The 23807-nt window shown below is 50.5% G+C and overlaps 10 protein-coding genes across 10 annotated transcripts; 7 read left to right on the top strand and 3 right to left on the bottom strand.

Annotated features, from left to right (window-relative positions):
- Nucleotides 1-35: 35 nt before the first annotated feature.
- L3040_009245 (uncharacterized protein) lies at nt 36-374 on the top strand (the record flags this gene model as incomplete). Its single annotated transcript, XM_007290378.1, has 3 exons — nt 36-94; nt 143-317; nt 366-374. 3 exons carry the CDS (start codon nt 36-38, stop codon nt 372-374), a joined length of 243 nt encoding a protein of 80 aa, XP_007290440.1.
- A 672-nt stretch (nt 375-1046) lies between these two features.
- Nucleotides 1047-2222, top strand: L3040_009246 (uncharacterized protein; the record flags this gene model as incomplete). The annotated part of the gene is made up of 4 exons (XM_007290377.1): nt 1047-1125; nt 1226-1373; nt 1429-1834; nt 1884-2222. 4 exons carry the CDS (start codon nt 1047-1049, stop codon nt 2220-2222), a joined length of 972 nt encoding a protein of 323 aa, XP_007290439.1.
- Nucleotides 2223-5170: 2948 nt separating this feature from the next.
- L3040_009247 (uncharacterized protein) lies at nt 5171-7781 on the top strand (the record flags this gene model as incomplete). The annotated part of the gene is made up of 2 exons (XM_066155909.1): nt 5171-5619; nt 5678-7781. The coding sequence occupies 2 exons, from the start codon at nt 5171-5173 to the stop codon at nt 7779-7781; spliced, it is 2553 nt and encodes an 850-aa protein (XP_066010190.1).
- Nucleotides 7782-8973: 1192 nt separating this feature from the next.
- On the top strand, nt 8974-10925 carry L3040_009248 (uncharacterized protein; the record flags this gene model as incomplete). The annotated part of the gene is made up of 4 exons (XM_007290375.1): nt 8974-8995; nt 9060-9186; nt 9243-10725; nt 10770-10925. The coding sequence occupies 4 exons, from the start codon at nt 8974-8976 to the stop codon at nt 10923-10925; spliced, it is 1788 nt and encodes a 595-aa protein (XP_007290437.1).
- Nucleotides 10926-12195: 1270 nt separating this feature from the next.
- On the top strand, nt 12196-13903 carry L3040_009249 (uncharacterized protein; the record flags this gene model as incomplete). The annotated part of the gene is made up of 4 exons (XM_066155910.1): nt 12196-12202; nt 12257-12690; nt 12745-13212; nt 13265-13903. 4 exons carry the CDS (start codon nt 12196-12198, stop codon nt 13901-13903), a joined length of 1548 nt encoding a protein of 515 aa, XP_066010191.1.
- A 2619-nt stretch (nt 13904-16522) lies between these two features.
- Nucleotides 16523-16852, bottom strand: L3040_009250 (uncharacterized protein; the record flags this gene model as incomplete). Its single annotated transcript, XM_066155911.1, has 2 exons — nt 16523-16779; nt 16834-16852. The coding sequence occupies 2 exons, from the start codon at nt 16850-16852 to the stop codon at nt 16523-16525; spliced, it is 276 nt and encodes a 91-aa protein (XP_066010192.1).
- Nucleotides 16853-18414: 1562 nt separating this feature from the next.
- On the bottom strand, nt 18415-19038 carry L3040_009251 (uncharacterized protein; the record flags this gene model as incomplete). The annotated part of the gene is made up of 3 exons (XM_007290372.1): nt 18415-18697; nt 18758-18830; nt 18966-19038. The coding sequence occupies 3 exons, from the start codon at nt 19036-19038 to the stop codon at nt 18415-18417; spliced, it is 429 nt and encodes a 142-aa protein (XP_007290434.1).
- Nucleotides 19039-19413: 375 nt separating this feature from the next.
- On the bottom strand, nt 19414-20299 carry L3040_009252 (uncharacterized protein; the record flags this gene model as incomplete). Its single annotated transcript, XM_007290371.1, has 6 exons — nt 19414-19508; nt 19566-19644; nt 19696-19992; nt 20043-20114; nt 20193-20201; nt 20276-20299. The coding sequence occupies 6 exons, from the start codon at nt 20297-20299 to the stop codon at nt 19414-19416; spliced, it is 576 nt and encodes a 191-aa protein (XP_007290433.1).
- A 312-nt stretch (nt 20300-20611) lies between these two features.
- Nucleotides 20612-21328, top strand: L3040_009253 (60S ribosomal protein uL5; the record flags this gene model as incomplete). Its single annotated transcript, XM_007290370.1, has 4 exons — nt 20612-20703; nt 20785-20840; nt 20899-21148; nt 21202-21328. 4 exons carry the CDS (start codon nt 20612-20614, stop codon nt 21326-21328), a joined length of 525 nt encoding a protein of 174 aa, XP_007290432.1.
- Nucleotides 21329-22767: 1439 nt separating this feature from the next.
- On the top strand, nt 22768-23238 carry L3040_009254 (uncharacterized protein; the record flags this gene model as incomplete). Its single annotated transcript, XM_007290369.2, has 3 exons — nt 22768-22866; nt 22949-23082; nt 23211-23238. The coding sequence occupies 3 exons, from the start codon at nt 22768-22770 to the stop codon at nt 23236-23238; spliced, it is 261 nt and encodes an 86-aa protein (XP_007290431.2).
- Nucleotides 23239-23807: the final 569 nt, after the last annotated feature.

Genomic DNA, 23807 nt, shown 5'->3' on the forward strand with positions numbered 1-23807 from the left:
TCTACCTATCTCGCATATACTACCAAACCTCCACAATGCAATTCTCTCTCGTCTCTGTCTTCGCCGTCATGGCCTCCGTTGTCGCAGCTGAGAAGTGAGTACCATCGGTCTGCGGTGATGTCGAGTTGCTAACAGGAATCAGCGCCTACGCTGGTGTTGCATACCCCAGCGGTGCCGTTACCACCCCTTCGCCCGTCGCATCAACCGGCGTAGGCTCCGCACCATCTCCTACCGGGTCCCCGATCGTATTCAGTGGTGATGCTTCCTTCAACGGCGTCTCTGCTTTGGGCATGATCGTTGCTGGTGGCTTTGCTCTTGTACGTTGCTCCTTGAATCCGTGGGTAACCTACTAACCATACCTTTAGTTCTTGTAAACTTCCGAGCTTCGAGCTAGAGTAGCATCAGAACGGCGTTCCACCCTTAATTCCATAATGACATCTGGATCCTTTGACGCTACGAGATATCCGAGCATATACACGGTTAGGTAGTAATGGAGCACACTGGTGTTTGGGAGATGGATGATGGGCATTGATACCGGCATCCTCTTGTGCGAAGAGACCAATTACTGCAGCGGCAAATATTATATATAATAATTGAAACTACTTAATATATGACTTCACTTCCAAACATGAAAGCTATGAGCAATTGAGCTGGGAATCAGAGATCAAAAGACAGGAAGTAGAACTACTGAATAGCACATACAAAACCTTCTCTCAAATTCCTGCAGCCCTCTCATATCGCTTCTCGACCGTATGAATTTCTATTGCGTTACGTCCAGAACCATGCTGAACCTACACGGGTTAGGCAATTCCAACTGCCGGCGTGGCTCACATTGATGCTGCCTTGCATGGAAGAAGTTCATATAATTTTTTTTAAAAAAAAATACAGTGCAGTGGTTGTTCAGGTGATGTTGTTAGTGAAGGAGCGAAAGCTGTGATCACTTCTTTTCCGCTTTGCCATGCCAAGACATCTCTCCAAGAGTACGCCATTAGACGTCCCTCCTCCCGACAATCACAACTCGACCACAACGACGACGAACCTTCAAAATGTCCAAGACTATTGAGATCGCGTCTCATAAGCAATTCCAGGACCTTCTTAAGTCCTCCCAAATTGTGGTGACAGACTGTGAGCTCGCCCCCACCAACCCCTCCATCTTACAGATGGGCGCCTCCGCTTGTGTACAGGAGCTTTGAAATGCTTTAGAGCTGGTACTAACCTTGAGAAGTCTACGCAGATTGGTGTGGTCCCTGCCACACAATTGCGCCTCTTTACGAACAGCTCTCGGCTCAACTCTCACGTCCGAATCACATCACATTTACCAAGGTCAATGTCGAAACGCAGACGCAGATTGCGTCCCAGTTCGCTGTGTCTGCGTAGGTAGACCTTCGAGGAATTATTGCTACAGAGATCGCTGATATTGCTATGTAGGATGCCTACGTTTATGATATTCAAGGCCGGTAAAGAGGTAGAGAAGGTGATGGGTGCCGATCCACGAAAACTCCAAGATGTCGTCAAGAAACTTGCTGCAGAAGCTGAAGGTAGCTCCTCTGGATTTGGAGAGGCGACCGGAAGTGGCAGCAACTGGCGTGTGGGAGGCCTGCCAAGAGGATATAGCGATGTGACGGATCAGGTTGATATCAAAGGCATGGAGCTGTTGAATGCAGATAGCGACTTTGGGACGGTCAGAACTCTGATTGAACCTGCAAAGCCTACGGGATTGCAGAAGGGTCAAGCAGCAGCGTCTGCAGGAAAGGACTGGGTCGAGAGTGATACGGATGAGCAGCTCATGTTGTTTATGCCCTTCCAAGCTATGCTCAAGGTCCACACACTCCAGGTAAGCTCGTACTCTGCCACTGGGAAGCCATTCGCTGATTCATCTATAGATCACATCCCTCCCACCTGCCTCTTCTGAAGATGATAAAATCCCCATGAGACCGAAGACCATTCAGCTCTATACGAACCGAGCACACAACCTGGGCTTCGACGAAGCTGATGATATACCTGCCACTCAAAGCATCACCCTCGAGAGCAAGGACTGGGACGAGACCGGGACCGCGACGGTTTCTCTCCGCTTCGTCAAGTTCCAGAATGTCACATCGCTGGTTCTGTTCATTGTGGATGGCGATGGAGAAGGCGAGAAGGTCCGCATTGATAGAGTTAGGATTATCGGTGAGACTGGGGAGAAGCGAGACCAGGGGAAGCTGGAGAAGATCGAGCATTGAGACTTGGGAAAGGAATGGCTGCGCGTAATGCAGAGAATATGCGTTGCCTCTTTTTGTTGCGGAAACGCCAAGAACCGCATTCCTGACTGAAGTGCAAACAAGTCTGGATAGCAGCACATTCGCATGAATACCAACAACATACTTCAATTCTTGATGCTCTATGTTGCTAGATACACGTGGCGTCCTCCCAAAGCGCATGATATTCCACCCATTCTGTGCACCCCTATCCCTCTGAAATGCCAGCCAGCACCTTCCGTAACCTCAGTCTCTCCAGTATAGTATGTTCAAACTCCAATCCAGCACCTAGCCCGGCCACCTATGAGCCCGTCAAGACAAATCGTAGGCGCGAACTCGACTCGGCGCGTCGGAAGGATAAATCGATTGCAATTAGTTTTCTCTATGGGACCTCTGACGCTCGAATTTTTGACTCCACCATGGAGCAGACCTTCCAGTCTGCGGGTGTTTGAGCAACACGGGTTGTAGAAGGCCCCAGCCGCATACTTTCTTTTGCTTGACAGCGCAAGGTTCGAAGATTATATACTGGAAAATCTTTTAGCTCGCTTATTTAACGCTACTGCATCGGACATTTAGTGCCCTGTGGGCCGTCTCCACTTCTTTGACGGAGATTACGTACTCGCTCTTCCAAGCAAGTTCAACGCCCTTCAGTCAAGACTTCAATTCACTAAGTACTACTATGTACTACTATAAAGCACTATTAATTGTGAATCGGCCCGCCGTTCCACCAGATTTTCGCTGATTTAGCGCCTCACAGTTCTCCTCTTGTCTTCTTACGTACCGGTATCTCCCACACTTCTTTCTGCCCCTCCATGTCTTACTTACAAACGGATAATGTCCACGCCTACGCCGCGGACGATCAGATAACCCTCTCTCGAAAAGTTCCAGTCCCACCTCGTCGACGCCATCGCTATCACACGATAAGCCAAACGCAGCGGTGCTCGAGATACTCGAAACTACTGAATAAGGTCATACCAAGCCAGTAGCAAACTCGCTGTTACTAGCAGTCCGTGGGCCGAGCATCATTTAGACGGACAAGGATTTATTGAACTTCAAGAACGTTTGCGTGCCGACGAGTTTCTCTTTGCTTGGGCAGAAGCCAAGTTCAAGTAAGTTTCGTTCTGTCCGGGCTGGCCAAATTGTGGGCAAAATGGAAGAAACAGGAGGATATCTGGTCAGGTCTGGCCTGGCACACGGATAAGATAGACCAGATAGATATGGAATCCCAGCCAGCCGGCAAAGAAATACCGGAACCATTATTAATATCGGCGCGAACGCAGGTCCGATTACTTCCCTAACCCCGGCAAGTTCATTATTCGCATGCCTGTTATACCTACTACTACTATTCGAAGTTTTTCTTTACTCCTTGGTATCAAAGATCCTTTTCAAGTTGCGGGCCGTTCAAGGGCAGTCGGCCAAATTCGCTAGGCAGATTTTATGTTATGGCTCGAGTACGATCAAATCGAGGCACCCGGAGTGTGGAAAACACGACCCAGACGCTTCTTTTAGACATTGCAACGCGAACATGCCGGCGTAGTGGTGGAGGCTCCGTACTCGCAGAAGTAAAAGATTTGCTGCGTCTCGCGGACGAGTACATTCTGGGCTTGGATGGCGAGACCCAGGCCGTAATTGGGCCCAGTATCGAGCATAGACCTAACAGCAAAGCGGCGACCGTGACAGAGCGGATGCCAGCGATAGAGGTAGACGAGGAAGGAGATGATTGTCTAGTTGCTAAGGCAGTCGTGGATCAATACTTATCACACATCTGGTGTCCTTTCTCTTATATCACTAGACAGTAGATGATTAATCTCTGCAGATATTCCGCAGCAGCAACGGTGAAATGATTACCTCTCTTAATAGCAATCTCCGGCTCTCACTACGCACTTTCGTGACAGAAGAAAACTGGGACGGGGCGCCACCGAGCTGAGAAATCGTTATTTCTGCGCGGCAAATGTATGACTTCCTCGAGGCAGCAGAGAAGCAGATGCAGAGAGAGAGAGAGAAATAACGACAATGAACGCGCCGCTACAAAGTATTCGTCAATGAAGAAGCGGTTTAAAAAAAGTCGGAGGAAGAAGTATTGGACGTCAAAGATGAGTAGAGATTCATTCAAGTTGGAAGAGGGTCAATTGGAAGACGGAGATGCAAAGGACACACAAAATACAAGCCTAGCCCTTGAATAATGCAAGACAAATGTCTAGCCTCTGAAAGCTTACACTTACGGCCAGACAGAGAAAGGGAGTGTGGTGGACCTCAACCTACCCTATCAATGCAGCTGGGAGGCAGTATATTGGTCAGGTGAGGTTCGAAAGGGTAGAGCGAGCTTGCGAGCTGGGTTGGATCAAGACTGATTGATTTAAAGTTTTATATGTATTTTTTTTCTTGCCTTTTGATAGAGGTTCAAGGCAGATTTGGAGGTGTGTATTGTCGATACTACTATATCATAGTTTCGGCACCCCGTTTCGGTTTTACTTCATCTCAAGCCGTCTCCACACTTCACACTTTGTTCGTCCGATGTGATGTTCTGCAGGGGCTCTTGAAATTTAACGGTGTGCAGCGATGAGCTGTCTTTGGGACAAATAGAATAAACAAACAAACCAACGTCAGCTACTGCGACCGCCCGCACTCCTTCCATTTATTCTGTTCCAGCTGTGCTTCTAATTATTCCACCAGCTCCTCTGTTCCTTTGCTGCTCTATCCAGTCTTGTCATTTTACTATTCTTAGCTGTCGGTCATCTTCTTCCTCAGAAATCCCTTGCCCTACGACAAATACAAACTGACCTAGAATATCTCGTAGCAATTGCTGATCAAAGTCATTCGCGTGAGAGTATTTGTTAGCAATACCTACCATCTTGTTGCGTCAACGGGCCTAGTCAACAAGCCAAGCCAGTCGGCAACACAAAACTAAACAAAGAACGCCAACGAAGGTTCCAATGTCAACATACAATCCACGAAGATCTCTTGCACGTCCCCGACCTTCAATACTCAACGGCATCAACGCCTCTTCTAGCCCCAATCTCAGCGGACTATACAACGCGCACCAAACAAAGTCACTGGTGGTAAAGCCACACGCGCCTCTCAGGAAAGCATCCGCGAACGCTCTTACATCCAGCTCTCTGGCCTTAATACCCGATGCAAGCGGAGGATACACCCTGAGTTCGGCATTGGATGTGAATTCACAAGCGGTTAAGATGCCGCCCTTGACGCCATCCCGCGCGGGAGGGGAGGATCTTGAAGTCGGAGATATCGTCGATGTCCCGGGAAGCATGTACGGAACCGTAAAGTTCGTCGGGACGGTACAAGGGAAGAAGGGCACATTTGCAGGGGTGGAATTGAGTGAAGAATTCGCAGCGCGGGGAAAGAACAGCGGCGATGTCGATGGGTAAGACATACAAACGCTGAGATTACACTACGCGGAGAGAGACTGACGAGTCACACAGGGTATCATACTTCGATACTGTTATAGCTGGAGCCGGTATCTTTCTTCCGATAAACAGGGCAATCCGACGGGGGTCTCCTTCGTCACAAGAGGGCTCCTTTCCTATCACACCAACGACACCTTCAATAGGCGGGAGCTTCAGGGTAGCTGGTCAGGGATCGAGCGCATACACACCTCCGACACCATCATTGCCTAAGTTTAGCCAGTCTGTGGGGCCCGGGAGAGTTCAAAGTCCTCAGCTCAAGAAATCGCGCCCTTCCTTGCCTCGGCCAGAATCCCCTCTTCGAAAACCACAGCTAGCAGCGAGGCCCTCCATTGGCACTCCGTCCAAGGCGCCCTCACGGTATGGAAGTCCGGCACCAGGGAAGTTCGGGCAGAGCGTTAGAGGTACACAGGACTCGAGAGACCCAAGTAAGAAGCCGGTATTGGCTCCTAGGAATGGTATGAAAATGAGCGTTGGCCCTCGCAGTGCTTCTGCTCTTGGTCAGGTTCAAACGAACTACGGCGATGAGGAAACTACGCCTGTTGGACCTACTCGAACCGCCACCAATGGAAGCATCAGCTCGAACTCTTCGTACAATGTCAAATTGCGTCCAGCTTCTCGCACAGCCTCTCGTAATGCCTCGAGGGCGAATAATGACGACGAGTTGGACAAATTACGAGGACAACTAGAAGAGCGCGATAGACAGCTCCGGGATCAGGCATCTAGCTTGGCTGAGATGGAAAACAGTCTCGTCGAGGTCCAGGCATTGATGAGCTCACCAGAAGTGGGTGGCCGGCAAGATAGAGGCAGCGTCGAGGGCAAAGACGCTTCACAACTACGAGCCATACTTCGGGAGAAGAATGAGAAGATTGCAATGCTGACTGCAGAGTTTGATGCCCATCGAGCCGACTTCAGGAGTACGATCGATACTCTCGAGCTGGCAAGCACGGAGACCGAACGAGTGTACGAGAAACGGGTTGAAGACCTCCTTCAGGAAGTCAGAGAACTTGCAGAACGAAGCGAGGATGTTGACAGCGTCGCACAACAATTGAAGCAGCTGGAGGAGCTTGTTCAAGAATTGGAAGAGGGTCTAGAGGATGCTAGACGTGGTGAAGCTGAAGCTCGAGGGGAGGTTGAATTCCTCCGAGGTGAGGTCGAGAGGACTAGATCAGAGCTTCGCCGTGAACGGGACAAGGCAACTGCTACAATGATCGGGGGGGCTACTGGAGATTCTGGGGACCCACAAAAGATCATCGCGCAGCGTGACGACGAGATTCGAGGCTTGAAAGCCATCATACATTCACTAAGCCGAGATGCCATCCCAGACATGGGAAGCCCGAACGGAGACCCCCAAAAGACACCTACGAACCCGACCCGGCACGGCTCTTCGCAGTGCAAGCCAAGTAACGGTGGCCTAGATTCCCTCGAGGATCGCGTGGTCCGGGAAAGACTGGAGAGAGAGGTAGCGGAGCTGCGAGCTACCGTCGAGGCCAAAGTCAACAGAGAAGATGAGCTCGAGCGCGAAGTAGAACGTCTTCGCAGAGGAAGCGCGAGCAACGGAACCAGCCAGCGAGCAAGCGCTACAAGCACAGGAACAGCCACCCAAGACCAGGCCTCCGCGCAAGATTCTAAGGGTACAATTGTCAGCTGGCGTGACCGGGATACGCGAGCTTCAACAGAAAGCCACAAACGAGGCAACACCCTAGAGACCATGCCAGAGAGTGATACATACTCCTCCGCCAACGAGAGTTTCTGTGAGCTATGTGAAACCGCCGGCCATGACATTCTGACATGCACGAACATGTTCAGTCCCAACGGCGCTACTCCACCCAGGGCTCGCCTCCGAACCGGGAAGGACGTAGTCAAAGTCGGTCTATCCCCCAAGCCATCACATGATGAATACAAACCCGCCCCTCTCTCTCCAATAAAGAGCAGGCCATCTACCAACCTGCTTTCCGAACACTCCCAACCACTACCGGTTGTACAAATCATTCCCAACCCCATGGCATCCGGGCCCGTGGCTGGCAAAGAAAGCGGGGTGGTAAACATGGATAAATGGTGTGGCGTGTGCGAGCGCGACGGCCACGACAGCATCGATTGCCCTTTCGAAGATGCGTTTTAGATCCTTCTCTCTCTCTCTCCCATTTGTCAGTATTTGCGCTCTTCGACTTCGTTCGCATCGCTCATTTTCGCCCTCACGTAGGTTTCTCTCTCAGCGTACGATCGAACAGCCCTCATGTTTCAGCACAGCGGTGATACCATTCTGTTTCTGGAGGGCACTTTTTTTTATGGATGGCTTTTGACTCAACTTGGTCTGACATTGAGTTGGGCTGTAGGAAAAGCGACGCTGTGATGATTGATTGGATTGAGATCACGGGATAGACGGAAGCGACAGGAATGGTCTTGAACGAATAACGTAGGTGGTGTAAGTAATAATACCTAGGTAGTTAATGAACCAGTGCGAATCAAAGTTTTCACTGGATGGCCGGCCATAATCGAGCAGTGTGTGTGGAAAGAAGACATTCTGCTGTTACTATTGAAGCCACATGCATGAGCTACCATCGAATTTGAGTCGAATCGCGAATACCCTCAGGTAGCACATACGCATGGAAACAAAGTGTATTTCTTACCGCTACGCCTCGTTCTACTGTAGAGAACCTCGCGGTAGGATCATCAAATTAAGGTGGAAAAAACTTCATGATATCACAGGGAAGGAAAGCAACCCTGATGCCGCACGCGAACACGCCTGTCTTGGGGTACCAGCCCACCGCACACGGCCAGGCATCATCAACCAGGCTAGGAACAGCGTCGTCGTACATACAGGCGTCCCAGGTTTTTTCGACTCCCATGCATATGTGCGGCTAATCATTGCGGCCAATCTCATGGACAGAGAGAAACGCCGCACCCAAGACTCTCCAACTTTTCTCCCTTGAACAGACGGGTACCATACGTCATGGAGCCTCACATTGCATAGCAACGGGCTTCTCATTGGTACTGCTTTTTAAGTCCAGGTGTTTTTTTGCGTTGAGAGAATAAATTCTCTTTGTTGAAGGGGAAGAAAAGAAGTCTGATGCGGCGGCCGAAGAGTTTTTATACCACGTCGCTTACCTCAGTCGCGCTAGGCTAGCTGCGCCAAGCATTCTCAGAGCTAGTGCTCTCCACCCTCGGACTTACCCCTCCAAAAAATTTCGAGACTCCCGCATTTACTTCCTTCAATCATCCTCTTGAACGAATCGTGAGTGAATCGTATACTTATATCTGCTACCCTCATACTAAATGCAGTCAGCCCACCCGATCTTCAGGAATACAGCAAAATGTCGGTCGATCAAAAATCAGGTATGGAGAGAACGAACTTCCAATATTCTCTGGCTAATGCCAATGCTAATAATGCACTTCGTAGCCATCATCTCTGTCTATGACAAGACGGGCTTGCTTGACCTTGCCAAAGGCCTGATCAAGCAAAATGTGCGCCTCTTGGCTTCTGGGGGAACTGCCAAGATGATCAGAGACTCGGGGTTTTCTGTAGAGTAAGTGAACGCACTCCATTCTCTATAGAGTAGTTCTCTTGCTTACTGTCGCACAGAGACATATCGGCCATTACACACGCACCCGAAATGCTGGCAGGCCGAGTCAAGACCCTCCACCCTGCAGTCCATGCCGGCATCCTCGCTCGCGACCTCGCGTCCGACGAAAAAGACCTGGCAGAGCAGAATATCAACAAGGTGGACTACGTCATCTGCAACCTCTACCCGTTCAAGGATACCGTTGCGAAGATCAATGTTACAATTCCAGAAGCAGTGGAGGAAATCGATGTTGGAGGAGTTACGTTGATTCGAGCTGCAGCAAAGAACCATGGCAGGGTCACAATCTTGACCGACCCCAAGGACTACCCTGAGTTCTTACAAGAGATTGAGAAGGGAGAGGTTACGGAAGGCGCACGAAATCTCTACGCCTTGAAGGCTTTTGAGCATACCGCAGACTATGACGCGTCCATTTCTGATTTCTTCCGAAAGCATTACGCGGGAAATGGTATTCAGCAGATGGCTCTTCGATATGGCGCCAACCCCCACCAGAAGCCCGCCGCAGCTTTCACGAAGATGAGTCCTCTTCCATACAAGATCCTTTGCGGATCTCCTGGTTACATTAACCTTCTCGATGCTCTCAATGCGTGGCCCTTGGTCAAAGAATTGAAGGCCGCCCTCGGACATCCTGCCGCCGCAAGCTTCAAGCATGTCTCCCCTGCCGGAGCTGCTATTGGCGTTCCTCTTACTGCCGATGAGAGAAAAGTCTACATGGTCGATGACATCGAAGGCCTCGAAAACTCCCCACTCGCACAAGCATATGCTCGTGCTCGTGGTGCTGATCGTATGAGCAGCTTCGGTGACATGATTGCTTTGAGCGACATCGTCGATGTGCCCACTGCCAAGATAATTTCTAGAGAGGTTTCAGATGGTGTTATTGCTGCTGGCTACGAAGATGCTGCTCTCGAGATCTTGCAGAAGAAGAAGGGTGGTAAGTACCTGGTTCTTCAAATGGACCCTGAGTACGATCCGGCTCCCCAGGAGTCGAGAACCGTCTATGGTATCACTTTGACCCAACACCGTAACGATATCAAGATATCGCCCAAGTCTTTCGCCTCTATCATCACACCTAAGGAATCGGGCCCACTAGCAGATTCTGCTCTCCGTGACTTGACCGTTGCTACCATTGCTCTCAAGTACACCCAAAGCAACTCAGTCTGTTACGCTCTCAACGGCCAAATAATTGGTCTCGGTGCTGGACAGCAGTCGCGTATCCACTGCACCCGTCTTGCCGGTGATAAGGCCGACAACTGGTGGTTGAGGTTCAACCCAAGAGTCCTGGGCATCAAGTGGAAGAAGGGCACCAAGCGACCAGATAAGAGCAATGCCATCGATCTTCTCGTCAGTGGTCAGCTCCCCACGGACGGTCCCGAAAGGGAGGGATATGAGGCCTTCTTTGATGAGGTTCCAGCAGCATTTACGGAGCAAGAGCGCTCAGAATGGCTTGGCAAGCTCAGCGAGGTTGCGGTCTCCAGTGATGCTTTCGTAAGTAACCCAGGATCGTCGAGTAAGTTTGCTAACATGGATAGTTCCCCTTCATCGACAACGTTTACCGTGCTGGACGATCGGGTGTTAAGTACATTGCTGCTCCGAGTGGGAGCCAGAATGACTCGGCTGTCTTTCAGACTGCTGAGAAACTCGGTATCACTTTCGTTGAGCAGAGCATCCGCCTGTTCCACCATTAGACGAATCTACGTGCCAGGAGTTATGGAATGAGGGAAAACAGGAAGACCAGATAGATACCCCGAATAGATATGATGGTATTGGTTTGGATTGGATTGGAAAAAGGAATCTAAAGGCCGAGGTATCCGTCACGATCCTGCGCGAGTGTGGCAGATAATGGAGGCAAAATGCACAAATATATATATATCTATATGTATGTATGTACTGGCATCGTATGGACTGTCCAAGCCTCGACAGAAATAGATGGGTGGCCTCTCAAGAAAATCACTGGCGGGGGGAACATGCCAAGAAGCGGATCCCATGCGTTCATTCGCTCTCCCTCGAACCGCCCGACCCAACCCAACCCACCGCCGCCAGACTGCAGGTCGGCCAATGGGAGCACCAAGATGCACTGGACTTGCACCGCGCTGCATTGCAGGACGCAAGACGGCAAGAGGGCAAGAAGGCAGGCGCGAAGCTGACGGACCTCATTGGAACATGGACACGGCCAACATCACATGACATACCCACTATAGCTGGGCCTCTTCCACGCCCACCATAGTCACCGTCCATCACCGTCCATCACCGTCTACAGTCTACAGTCCACAGTCCACAGTCCACAGTCCATTGTCCAGTCTGACATCCGCTATTTTTCTGTTCTATTTATTTGCTTGTGTTCGATGCGATACGTGTTGCTCACTCATCCATTGCGCAGTCTGGCATTCTGACTTTCTGACTTCCTGACTTCCTGACTTCCTGACATTCTGACTGTCTATCTGCTGTTACGTTATCCGTATATCAATCATCCTCCATCTTACATGCAGGTCAGGTCTCGCAGATCCGGCGTCTATTTTCGACTCCGGCTACCACGACCACGACCACGACCACGACCACGGTGTGGTGCCGCGGCATGCCCGGTATCCTATCAGCATTGCAGACGGCAACGCCAACATCTGACTTCTGCCAATGCCCATCCCCAGGTCGGTATCCTACCGGCCATATCTGCCCTTCATCCCCTCCCGCCCACTTACTGATGGGGTTAGTAGCCTCGAAGTCTGTCTCAAATTAGAACGCTTGCTGGCGCCCCCCAAGTCGAACATAAGCCCTTTGCCTGCCCGAGTTCTGAAGATCCGTCTCTTCTTTTCTCGGTAGCTGGTCTCTATTCATAATCTTCTTCGTCTTTTGAATCATCTGCACCTTGTTGTCATAGCCTTGTCGCTCTGGTGCTCTGCCTCTTATACTTGTACGGACCTACAATATCTTCTTTCCGCACCGAGATTTCCTCCCCTCAACATGTCAAGTCAGTCCACTCCGCCTGACAGCTGGCCGTACAAACAACTCACTTCCGGGTCAGTTCCAAGCCAAAAGAAACGTCCAGATATTTTATCACGCGAACGTACATCCTCGAGCTCCTCGGACACCTCCCTGAAAGTCCCACGCACACCACGCTTCGCTGAAGCAACAACTGTGCACTCTCCCATAGAAGTCAGCGAAGAGGGCAGGTCACCCTTCGCAGACCCTCCCTCCACCAAGACACAATCGTACATGGCTCAATCACAACCCTCAGATATCGGCTTCGGCTATATCTCGAATAATGACCCTGCACGACACTCAGCAGGGGTTCCGGTCGAGGTCCCTCTCACCCCAGGCTCACCGTTAAAGAGTGCATTGAGAGTGCCGGGTACGCCGGGGCGAAAGATAGACAATCCTCTGAGTCCCACATTCCGGGAAGAGCAGATTTTGGAGAAGCAAGAGGGCCTTACAGAAAAGGAGCAAGCGAAGGACCTGGTAAGTTGAGGAATCCCAAATGGAAATTCCGACGCCGCGCTAACAGCGTCACAGAAAGTCAAGACCAGGGTCCGAGTGGCAAAGTTTCTTTTGCGAGGTGTAAATTTCAGCTGCAGTCTGATCGTTCTTGCCATGATCGCAACCACATTCAGTATCTTCAACGCAACTAAACACTTAGCGCCGCGAAACAACCTCCCTCCGTGGGCTGACAACACCCGAACATGGCCTCAAATACTTCTCCTCGTTGTAGCTTGCATATCTCTTTTCCTTTGCTTGGTCGTATTCTGGAATTTCTTCCGAGGGGCCAGCAAGAGAGCAGACAAGGTCGAAGTCTACTACACGCTCTTCGCCGTCGGCTTCTTCATCTTCAGTGTCATCATGTGGGGTATCGCAGCTGGTGTTCTTCAGGGCTCGAAGGACAATAGCAACAATCGTGATATCTGGGGCTGGTCATGCGTCGACAACAGGAGGAAAGAACTCTTCAAGCAGGAAATCGACTACGAGCTCGTTTGTCGACTGACCGTAAGTTTGGTATCCGAGCATTATTTGAAAACATTCGCTGATCAATCAATAGAACTGGGCTCTGGTCTGCTGTATTATTGAGATCGTCCTGGAGAGCATAACCATTCTCCTCTACGCCGTCGTCTTCTACAGATACTACTCCAAGCAGCGCCTCCGCAAGTCCATGGAAGTCCGTGACCGCGCCCGCTCTGATCTCTACCTCGCTCAATTGCGCTCTCAATCTGCCCCCAACACACCTGGCTTTGGCCCCAAGTCCCCCTCTTTCTCCCAGCACATGAAGTCGCCACGCTTCCCACCCTCCGTCTACCACACGAACTCCTCGTCCGCAGCCGAGGAGGGTTTCGCTGGGCCCGGTACTCAATTTGTGGAAGCTAAGTCAGAAAGCAGCATCGCTGCCAAGCCCTTCGCTCTCCAGCCTCCCCCGATTAAAGTCCACAGCGCCACACCCAAGACGCCGCAAAACGGATTCTTTGCTCCAGCCCCCAAGAAGGAGAGGGTCATCGAGCACGTAGCCGCTGCACCAGGCGAGCAAAAATACGATGCTGTGCCCATCCCCGGCGCTTACGCGAGTCCCTTGAAGAGTCCGGGCATGGCACCACCTCAGCATAGGAGATGTGGGAGCGTCGGGGAGGCCATTACGAGTGATGTGAGGATCGAGAGTCCCCCTGGGAGCCCGAGACGCTGGAACTGAGTAGATTGTGAGCATGTGTATTCTTTTCGTGGCGTGGGGGGGTCTTTGGAGCACCAAACTTATTTTTGGTTAGGAGTTGGGGATTACCTTGGGCGCCATATAGGAAGAAGGAAATATCCAAGTTACTCGCTGGACGTTTTCTAGCAGTTAATATGGGAGGAAAATATGTGGATCATATCTGTGCAGTCACGAAATATTCTCTCATTCCGGGTGTTTCCAGTGCCTATATTTTTCGTGCTCCTCATTCTCTTCCATTCAGCTTGTGCTTTTCTTTCACGCTACCCAATTCTATACTGTTGCAAGATAATGCTCGTGTTCCCGTTAAAGATTAATGGTCCTTCGACTCAAGTTAGCTGCCACGCCAGGCGCATCATGCGTGATCCGTCACTTGTTACGTGGCAGTCGACCGGTGCTCTTGATCCCACAGAAGTGACACGACTAGGAAAAGATCACCTTTATCAAGTATAGGTAGGCGGACTGAATCTCACCTTTGAGAGGCGAGTCGCTACTCGGAAGTGAGGTATCCTTGTTTACTTTCGGTTTCGGACAAAAGTAGGATATTGATCAGAAGAGTACCTTGATATAAAGCTGTATATATTATAGGGAGTTGAACTCCCGCGAGCTTGTATGCTTATTCCAGTTACCAGGTAAGAAAAGTGATCCTGGAAAGGAAGGTCAAAAGCTCTTGGTGTCGACGCCTACCGATCTACACCAAAAGCGTGACCAATATGTTTTTACTTGGTGTTGCAGAAATATGGAATGATAAGTCGAAAGTGATTAAGCACTCAGCTTGAGATTTATCTTAAGCGCCTATCTAGTAAACAGACTCATAATCCCGTAACGCATTCGTGATCTGATAAGGAAAGCATGACCCGAGGTCCCCTAATTTTAGCGCCGTTGAGCACGGACTAGCGACAGCTACTTCATAAGTACCTCTTCGGCGCGCCTCCATCCACTCGCACCCCTCTTTCCCAAAAAAACAACATTTCCAAAAACTTCTCAAAACAAACCAAATTCATCACACCCTCTAATATCTCTACTCCCCGAACAACAAGTTAAGCACTACCTCCGTTCTCCCACCCAAATACATCTACAATGGCTGTCACCAAGGAAGCAAAGGCCGCCATGCAGAAGGGACGCGTCGAGAAGTCGAAGAGCAAGAAGGCCAAGCTGGAGGCTGCGCGCGCCCGCGCTGCCGTCGCGCGCGAGGCCCGCACCGGCAAGAAGGCAGCTGTTACGAAGGCGACACCCAAGAAGTGAGCGCGCGTCGACGCATGCGACGGGGGGGTTCACGCGCTGTGCTGGCGACGGAACACAACAACTCTTGTACGATGGAAAGAAGGGAGGGAGGATTGCATGCCAACTGGGAGATGGTGATGACTTACATCTTCGGATCTGATGGAGAATTTGGCGCTGACGGATGGGCGATGGATCTTCTCACACTTGCGCTCGACCTACTCTGCTTGCTCCGGTGCTCGCGGTCGGTACTTAAACTCGGGTGGAGGGATTCGGATGGGATTTGCGCTTTTGATCACATCGGATTTCTTCTGGGTCTCGTGGGTGGGAAATGCCTTTTCTGAGTGCCTCGCGTGGGATTCATCAATGGAGCATTGAAAAACAGGCGTGTCTTTCGTGATTCGCGTGCTTGGGTGGTGGGTGACCTGAAATGTTTGTTGACATTTGCTCACCCCCATACTGCTCATGCATAGTCGCATGTTGCTGAAGCTCAACTGATGTCTCTCAAGTATTTCAAGTATTCGCCGCTTCCTTCTCGAATGTTGTATGAACGTATCTCCTGCTTCTTGATACGTGCTTGCGACCGGACTGCTTCGCACCTCCATTCCGCAACCCCAATCCATCTTTGCTTCAACTCGCTTCCTATACCACCTTCCCCCAATTCTCCCCCGTCCCCAATCAACACAATACAAAACACGTTCTCACCGCCAAATCATAATCTTATATATTACGATACCTTCCTTCATTATTCCTTCGTTTCTTAATATCACGATACTTCCTTCGTATCACCACTCCTCCTTCTCCCAGCACGAATAGGTACCCCCCGTGCCATATTTAGCAAGTATTTATTGTCTCAACACAACCAAGCAACCTATCAATCATCTACTACCCATCCATACCTCAATTTTCAAGACCTTGCTCTCTGGGAGGTATCCCCCCCCCCCCCCCCCCCCCCTCATCCATGTCCTCACGAATCAAAGGCAGCGGGGAATCTCGAGCGTTCGAAACAAAAATAAACAAGCAGCAAAGAGTTTTGAAAAGAGAAAAAGAAGAAAATGTCTCAGATGTGGAGGATTGGTATATTTCACCGAGGAAAGGGATGGGGTTTTGGCAGTGTTGGTCGGTGCATGGCTGCTCAACCATAGAATTGTGTGTTTTTCATTCTCGTTTGGAGGCGGTGGTTATGTGTGTATGTGTATGCACATCAAGGCTCAGTGGAGTACATATCTGTCTCAGATCCTTTCTCGTTCATGAGAATCTGAAAATCGACCAAAAGAGAAGGGACAGGGGTTGGAGGGGGAGGAGGGGGGGAACGTTGTCGATTGAAAAGCCATGTTTTTTGTTTTGGTTTTGCTTTGTTTACTTTGGATCTTCGGTAGCTAGCTAGCTAGCGAGCGAGGCCGGCCCGGCCGCTTTGCTTAAACGGGTTGGTTGGCCAGTAGGGGGATTTAGCGTTTCGCAGAGCTGAAAGAGCAACAGCGCCGAATCGTAGAAGGGTTCACGGATGATCGGGAGCCTTTCAGGCGTCGTTAAGGCTTGCATGGATCGATCGGTAGGCGGTGGTAGTGGCAACGTGCGTGAGCCGCTGGGTTCGGTTTGTACGAAAGCACCCTTTTTTAGAAGGGCTGGATTCGCAAGATCTAGTAGATGGTTAGATGTTACTTGAAGACCCTCTGGAATAATCAAGAGCGTACTCGGTGGTATCCATTCCATGCTGCGGGCCCGTCTGGTTCCAAGCTGGTATGTAAAAACCGGCCCGGTTTGTAGAAACCAAAGGGGGGGGGGGGGTGGCTCGGTGTCTATTTCAGAGCGACAATCGACTTTACAACCTGGGTTGTACAAACTGTTTCGCCACCCCGTACCAATCAATCTATACAAACTGTGCAGTCACCTTTTGACCTGACTACCGTATACAGTCAGTCTGTGAGCTTGTACGCTAGCCAAGCCCCGAAATTTACTTAGTCTTGCAATAATAGTCTGGAATTCCGTATCCCTCCCACCTTTACATTCTCTACTCTTGACACCTCGGTAAAGCTCCAGAAGGCGCCCGAAGACACAAGGGATAGCAAATTCCGTATACAAAATCACGACGCATCGAAACCACGAGGAGTACGGGTCGGAATCTTTTGCAGATTCAGTCGGTTTCTTTAATTCAAACGTCGTTTTAAATTATCGATCTATACATACCGTTCTCTGTAACCTGGAGTTTGTACAGACCTAGTTCTTAAGCCAGCTTTCAAGCCGGTTTTTTACATACCGGCTCTGAATTAGATGGGCCCTACCTAATACCTGTAAGTTCCTTATAGACACTTCCGTTTTTTTTTTCTCCACCGCCTCGCCCCCCAAATTTCACTCTTTTCGCAAACATCAATAGTAGGTAGTACTTAGCTTTCAGATCTCAAATGATAAATTATGATCAAAAGTAAAAGATGCTTAATATATATATATATATATCCATGAGCGGATTGGATCTGACAATAATAGTATCCATCTCTGCGCAATACTGTTGACGAGAAATCCGTAAACGACCTGAATGGACTCGAAAACCTCGCAAAGTGATTTCGAGAGCGAGGGTACTACTAACTCAGGTATATTCCGTAGGAACATGCTCCGCGGCTTTGAAAGATACCTACCTACCTGGCTAGCTTTTCGTGCTGGGAAATTGTTGCAGAGTACATTGAAAAAGTCATCTTGTCTGCTAAAACCTCCTTGTGTCCTTGCTCAACTCCCATCTTAACGGACCCGAATTCCCGGGGAGTGGGGAGGGGGGATTGGGTGCTTTGGACTTATTAGGACACAAATAATAAGGAGCAACTCAAACCGTGTGCGGATGAGAGCTCGGACCCGTGGAAGTTGAATTCAAGGTCATTCTGTAAGTACTTCATCCACTATCGTCCAGAAATTAGATAGTCAAAAACGCGAGAATGTCGATTAGATCAAGAAATGATAAGCAATGATGCTGCAAACTCTTGCCGGAACTGTGCACAGTAAGACCTGCCGTGTTAATGCTACCAACGACAGACCAGCATCTGGTTCCTCCAGAGAAGATGAGGATGCTTGTCAGTCTCGTCGTATTGCTTGCCGCGTTGATGATATCCGCAGGCAGAGCTCCTAGGGTACACCTCATGGAAGTCGAGCCCAGTGTTGCCCTCTACCCTTTCCCATTCTAAGCAACAGCAAATTGATCCTCGTCTCTCCTCTGCCCATCCTCATGCCCATCTCCCGTCTGGAGCTCCAGCGAGTCATCCTCGTGATGTGATGCCCTGTTATGACCCTTACTTGCCCACAGCCTTCTTGACCGTGTCAACCGCCTTCTCGGCCCCGCTCTCCACCTTGCCCACCACCCCCTTCAGCCCGCTCTCAGCCTTCTGCTTCATCATCTCCTCCTTGCCACCCCACTTGTGGAACTGCAGCCATCGGTACCCCTGGGTGAGCTGCGCGCTCTCGTTGACGAAGTGGCAGGCGAAGAGGAGGTAGTTCTTGGGCTGCACGGCGAGCGCGTAGCGCATGAAGGTCGCAGAGTAGATGATAAGGGCGCCTGTCATTTGGCCGGAAATCCTGAGGGACTGTGGTTAGTCCTGTATTGGGCTGGGAGTGGAGGGGAATGGGCGCATGTACAGTTCAGGACTCTTCTGCGTATCCATGACGGCCGCAATTGGAATACCGAAATTCGAAGCCGGGCCCCAGAAATCTGTTCACACCCGCAATAAGCCTGTGTATCACAGTCTAGCGTCTCACTCCTTGACCATTGTGTGTTCCAAGAATTCCAGTTCGGACAGCTCAGAGCATTGCAGCTCGGAATGCCTGTAACAATTGGGGAACGTACGTGTAGAACATAGGTAGTTGGTCGTAGGGTTTGAGCGAATCTTCGCGTTAATTGCTTTGATGAAGGCCGCCATTGTGAGAGGTAGGTTTGGTGGGTTGAGGAGGTGACTGACTTGAAAGAAAAACATTTGAGCCCCGTTGGGAGCAAGTTGCAGGTTTACCCGCCGAAAGCTCTCCGAGTCACGTGTAAAAGACAGCCCGTCTTCAGCCCATCTTCAGCCCGTCATTTTGTTTTCCAAGTCAAACAGAGTGTCTCAAGAGCTGGCTAGGGTAAATAAATGGAAATAGACGTCAAAGTTCACTCGATTTAGGTGTGACTGCCTATGCTAAGAATCTGCAGTTTTGGTATGTAAAGCCAAACTCCCCTCAACGCCTGTCCTGTGCACGACTCTTTCTCCCACCAGTGCCCATTTTCCTCATAAATCTCCCTGCATTCATTAACAGAATGACTATCTTCTCGGGGGAGGAGCAAAGCTTCCTGGAGCGAATCCTGGAGGAGGTCCTTGTCCGCCGGGGAATCCACCTGCGAATCCTGGGGGAGGTGCTATAACTTAAATCAGAATCTGCGTAAAGAATATCTCCATCTATCAGGGTTTCTTACCTCCTCTGCCAAACGGAGGGGCACCTGGAAATCCGCCTCCAAATCCAGCTGGGGGTCCACCAACACCAGCAGCAGGACCCTACAAATCGTTAGCACCAGCAACGAGCCGAAGCAGGATAGATCAACATACAGCCAGTCCCACAGGAGCGCCCCGTCCAGCCGGTCGTGCAATTCCAGCACCAGCAGCAAGCGTAGTGGTGATTCCTCCTGGCGCACTAGCTCCTAATCTCGCGGATGCGTCTGCTGGAGGGGGTGACTCGACCGAGAGGGATATGATATGTGCGCCTCGAACGATTGTAAGACCCAGTGTACGTTTTTCCTCGTTTTCGACCACAGCTGCTGCGCTGGCGCCTGGAGCTGCAGATTTGTTCGCCTTCCGCTTAACCCGTCTAAACTCTTCGGTATCGGCGAGGACGAGATTCATATGCTATGCAAGAAGTTAGCATTTCAATTTATGGTATCCAAGCGTCTGAATACCTTGTCAAAGGCCAGCATCTGTCCAACCATCTGCCTGCCATCGTTCATGGTGACCCTCATCCGGTAATTGATCTATATGCACATCAGCACGCGCTCCTCCAGTATGGGATACGCAATAGCTTCAGAGCTTGCGCATATGCTTCAACGTACGAGGCCGGCCTAGGAGGAGGGGTAAAGTCAGCCTATAATGTCAACATAGAGCTTGAAGAGCTGGGGGAGGAGGTCAAACTCACCATCTTTCCTTGCTTGTTTGCCATGTTGAGTTGGAGATGCGCGACGAGCGACTCCTCTGGGGTTTTCAAAGAATGTGAATTTGAAGTTCGGGGACTTCAGTCTTCTCTTGAGCTCTTGCAAGCTTATGGAGACGGCCTAGATATTATGAGGGTAGCAAGGCCACCCGAATCGAGTTTGAATGAATATTGACGCTAGTCTGAACAGGGGCTGGCGTTGGCGGCAATTTTAGCGAGCCGCATCCACACAGATTAATTCTTTTCTATCGCGAACTTCTCTTTTTGATCAACGACCTCACGACCAACCACCCTCTCGACAATCCCCCAGCATCATTCAAAATGGCTGAAGCCGCAAAGACCGAGAATCCCATGAAGGAGCTCCGCATCCAAAAGCTGGTTCTCAACATCTCCGTCGGAGAGTCTGGTGACAGGTCAGTCACCCGCCCCGGGAGTCGACGATTTCGAAGAGCCCCTTGAGAGAGTTATGAAGAGTGCCTGCTAATACTCTGCAGACTTACCCGTGCTGCTAAGGTGCTCGAGCAATTGAGCGGTCAAACTCCCGTCTACAGTACGAATGTTCCCGCCGCCGCGACTTGGCAATATACAATATTTAACTTCTTCTACAGGCAAGGCCCGCTACACCGTCCGAACCTTTGGTATTCGTCGTAACGAAAAAATCGCTGTCCACGTCACCGTCCGCGGACCTAAGGCTGAGGAGATCCTGGAGCGTGGATTGAAGGTCAAGGAATACGAGCTCCGCAAGCGTAACTTCTCTGAGACTGGTAACTTCGGTTTCGGAATCAGCGAGCACATCGATCTCGGTATCAAGTACGACCCCGCGATCGGAATTTACGGAATGGACTTCTTCTGCTGCATGTGAGTACCTAACATCGTCTGGTATAGCCGGGGCTGGAATTGACAACAAGTAGGACCCGTCCTGGAGAGCGTGTTGCCAAGCGCCGCCGTGCGAAGACCCGTGTTGGATCTGCCCACAAGATCAAGCGTGACGAGACCGTCAAGTGGTTCAAGAACCGCTTCGAGGGTATCGTTAGGTAGATGGATTGAGGGAAAAGTGGTAGACAGTGCATGGCTGGATTGGGTTGGGGGCGTGCCGGATTGCACTTCGGACATCTGCATGTACGTTGATTGACCGCCATGAATCGAAGCAGCAGCATCCAGCCAGCTCTCCCGCATGGAGTTGCTACGGCCTCCGAGCCCGACCGGCTACCATACCGGCTTGTAGCAGTCTACATATTCCTTGATCTTGTGAACTGCGTGTGGTGGACTTTTTGCTTTTCCGTTGGCGTCGAGGGCAGCGACTGCGGGATCGTCCTGTTGCTTCTTGGAGAGGAAGCGGAGTACTCCATTGCAACAAATGAACATTACTTCATACAATTTCTCGGTGCAGATGCGTATGTGGTATGGTATACTGTGGTCATGTTTTCGCCGTCACTTCCACGGGAACAGACTCTGGATTGGGTACATCAACATCGGATCAATATCCAGAGGTATAAATGAATTGGGCGATTGAAGAGTTCCACTATCTTTTCCCATCACATCACTCACCTGCTCAGTCCGAGACGATTCGATTACTATACACAAAACCACGTGAGTGAGTTCCCAGGCATGCGCCTCCCCCTCCGTTCTACGATTCAGCATGCCCCAGCTCACGCCTCCTTCTCCAATGATGCCTCGTCCCTGGGTTGGCACCTAGTTGTACGTTGTACGTAGTACTTGTAGTAGTGTACCTACAGTATATACGGCCCGTATACGGACTTTTGTTGCACATCGCACACCTGGCTTGCCCTTTCTGCGGGGCTGCCAATCATCATGCCCGATCCGGCGCCAGGGCCTTCTGTTGCACGTCGCAGCTTCGCGCACTGACTTTCTCCCCCATGAAACCCCAGATCATGGCTGCCATATGGCCTTCCCCGCGATCGCGCTAGGACATGGACCTCGACATCGACATGGACATCGCTCATCGCTCAACGCATATCGCACATCCCCGATTCGTCGTCATGGATGGAGGGTTGGAACCGGACAGACGTTGGTGCTGACTGGTACAACAACTCGGTCGACTTGATTGGTACTTTCCTCGTTAGGCGAGCAAGGGGGGTCAATCAACATGCCACTTCCACGGGGCAGGAGGGCAGGAGGGTTGGAGGGTTGGAGGGTTGGAGGGTAGGACCTTCTTCCCGTGCGCTGGAAACATCACGAGAGTTCGATGGGGGAAGCTGGGTGATGAAGTCATCATCATCACCACCACCATCATCATCATCAACGCATTGGCCATCTGCGCCAGATCCTTTGTCCTGATGTCTATGTATATAAGTATACACATACGAGTACCTCACACTCTCATCTAGTTATCCCAACATCCCAACATCCAAAATCCAAATATCAACAACTTCTCTTCACACTACCAAGTAAACCAACCTACCACCATCGCACCTCTGCACCTATACCTCAAAACATCTCCTCAAACAAACATCATCATGGCCTCGTCGGGAAGAACCTCCGCGATGATGGGCGGCACCGGAACCGACGCATCACCAGCCAACAATGTCGGTATAACCGGCAATGCTCCACGCAGAGTTCGTCTCTCTTCCCCAACCTAGCCATCGAAAATCCAAACGAGTCTTCAGTCACTAACCACTCCTCCCACCTGCCTTACAGAACTCCAACGGCACCAAATTCGCCGGCCTCGTCAATCAGAAGCGCAACAGCAGCGACGCCGGTGCACAAGCGAGACGCCAGTCTTTCGCAGAGATGAAGCCTGCGCCAGGCGTCATTGGGAAGCTGTGGAACAAGTATGTCTACGAGATCTACTCTACGTAATTTCTGTCAACATGGTGGAAATAATGGATGAATCTGAGGAGAGAGAAAGAAGGCGAGAGAGTTTATAAACAGATCATCTTGCTGACTTTTATGACTGCAGCTTCGTATCTGGCTCACCCCCAAAGTAGCTTGGAGATGATGTTAAAATCGGTTGTATGAGAGTGGTCTTATGTGGTTGATCACTGGGCGTCGGGACGGTGACTGTATCACACTTGTCTCTACTATGTGGCCCAGCAAATGAGCGAGCTGGACACGGCGTTATTGATTTGGGGAATGTGGGAATGTATGAGTAACTCTGACTAGAGAAGCCAATCCTTCCTTCACAACATTCCGAGACTGCTCTCAGCGACTCAGACAACAACATGTGATGATAACTCGCTGCCGATCCTGACCCCAAATTCATTCCCCGATCTGATCTCGCTTAAGGCTGAGTGATATAAACACCCCAAAAATGCACTAGCTACTAGAAGATTGTCAAAGACAAAGACCCTGAGCGATAGGCAGTACCTACAGCCTATGACGTGCCCATCACGAGAACGGCCCTTTCGATCTTCTTGAAACATGAGCTGCGTGGCGAGAAAGTGATTATGTAAAGAAGAGATGGTGGATGTGGTTGATGGGAGGCGCTGTTTCCAGATCAGACAAGACCGACTTCTCGCCTCCCCTCACTACTCTCAACCTACACATAAACATAAAC

This window comes from Drepanopeziza brunnea, assembly GCF_022702325.1.
Source record: "Drepanopeziza brunnea f. sp. 'multigermtubi' strain 214-2 chromosome Unknown ctg19, whole genome shotgun sequence".
In the NCBI taxonomy this organism is placed as follows: Eukaryota; Fungi; Ascomycota; class Leotiomycetes; order Helotiales; family Drepanopezizaceae; genus Drepanopeziza; species Drepanopeziza brunnea.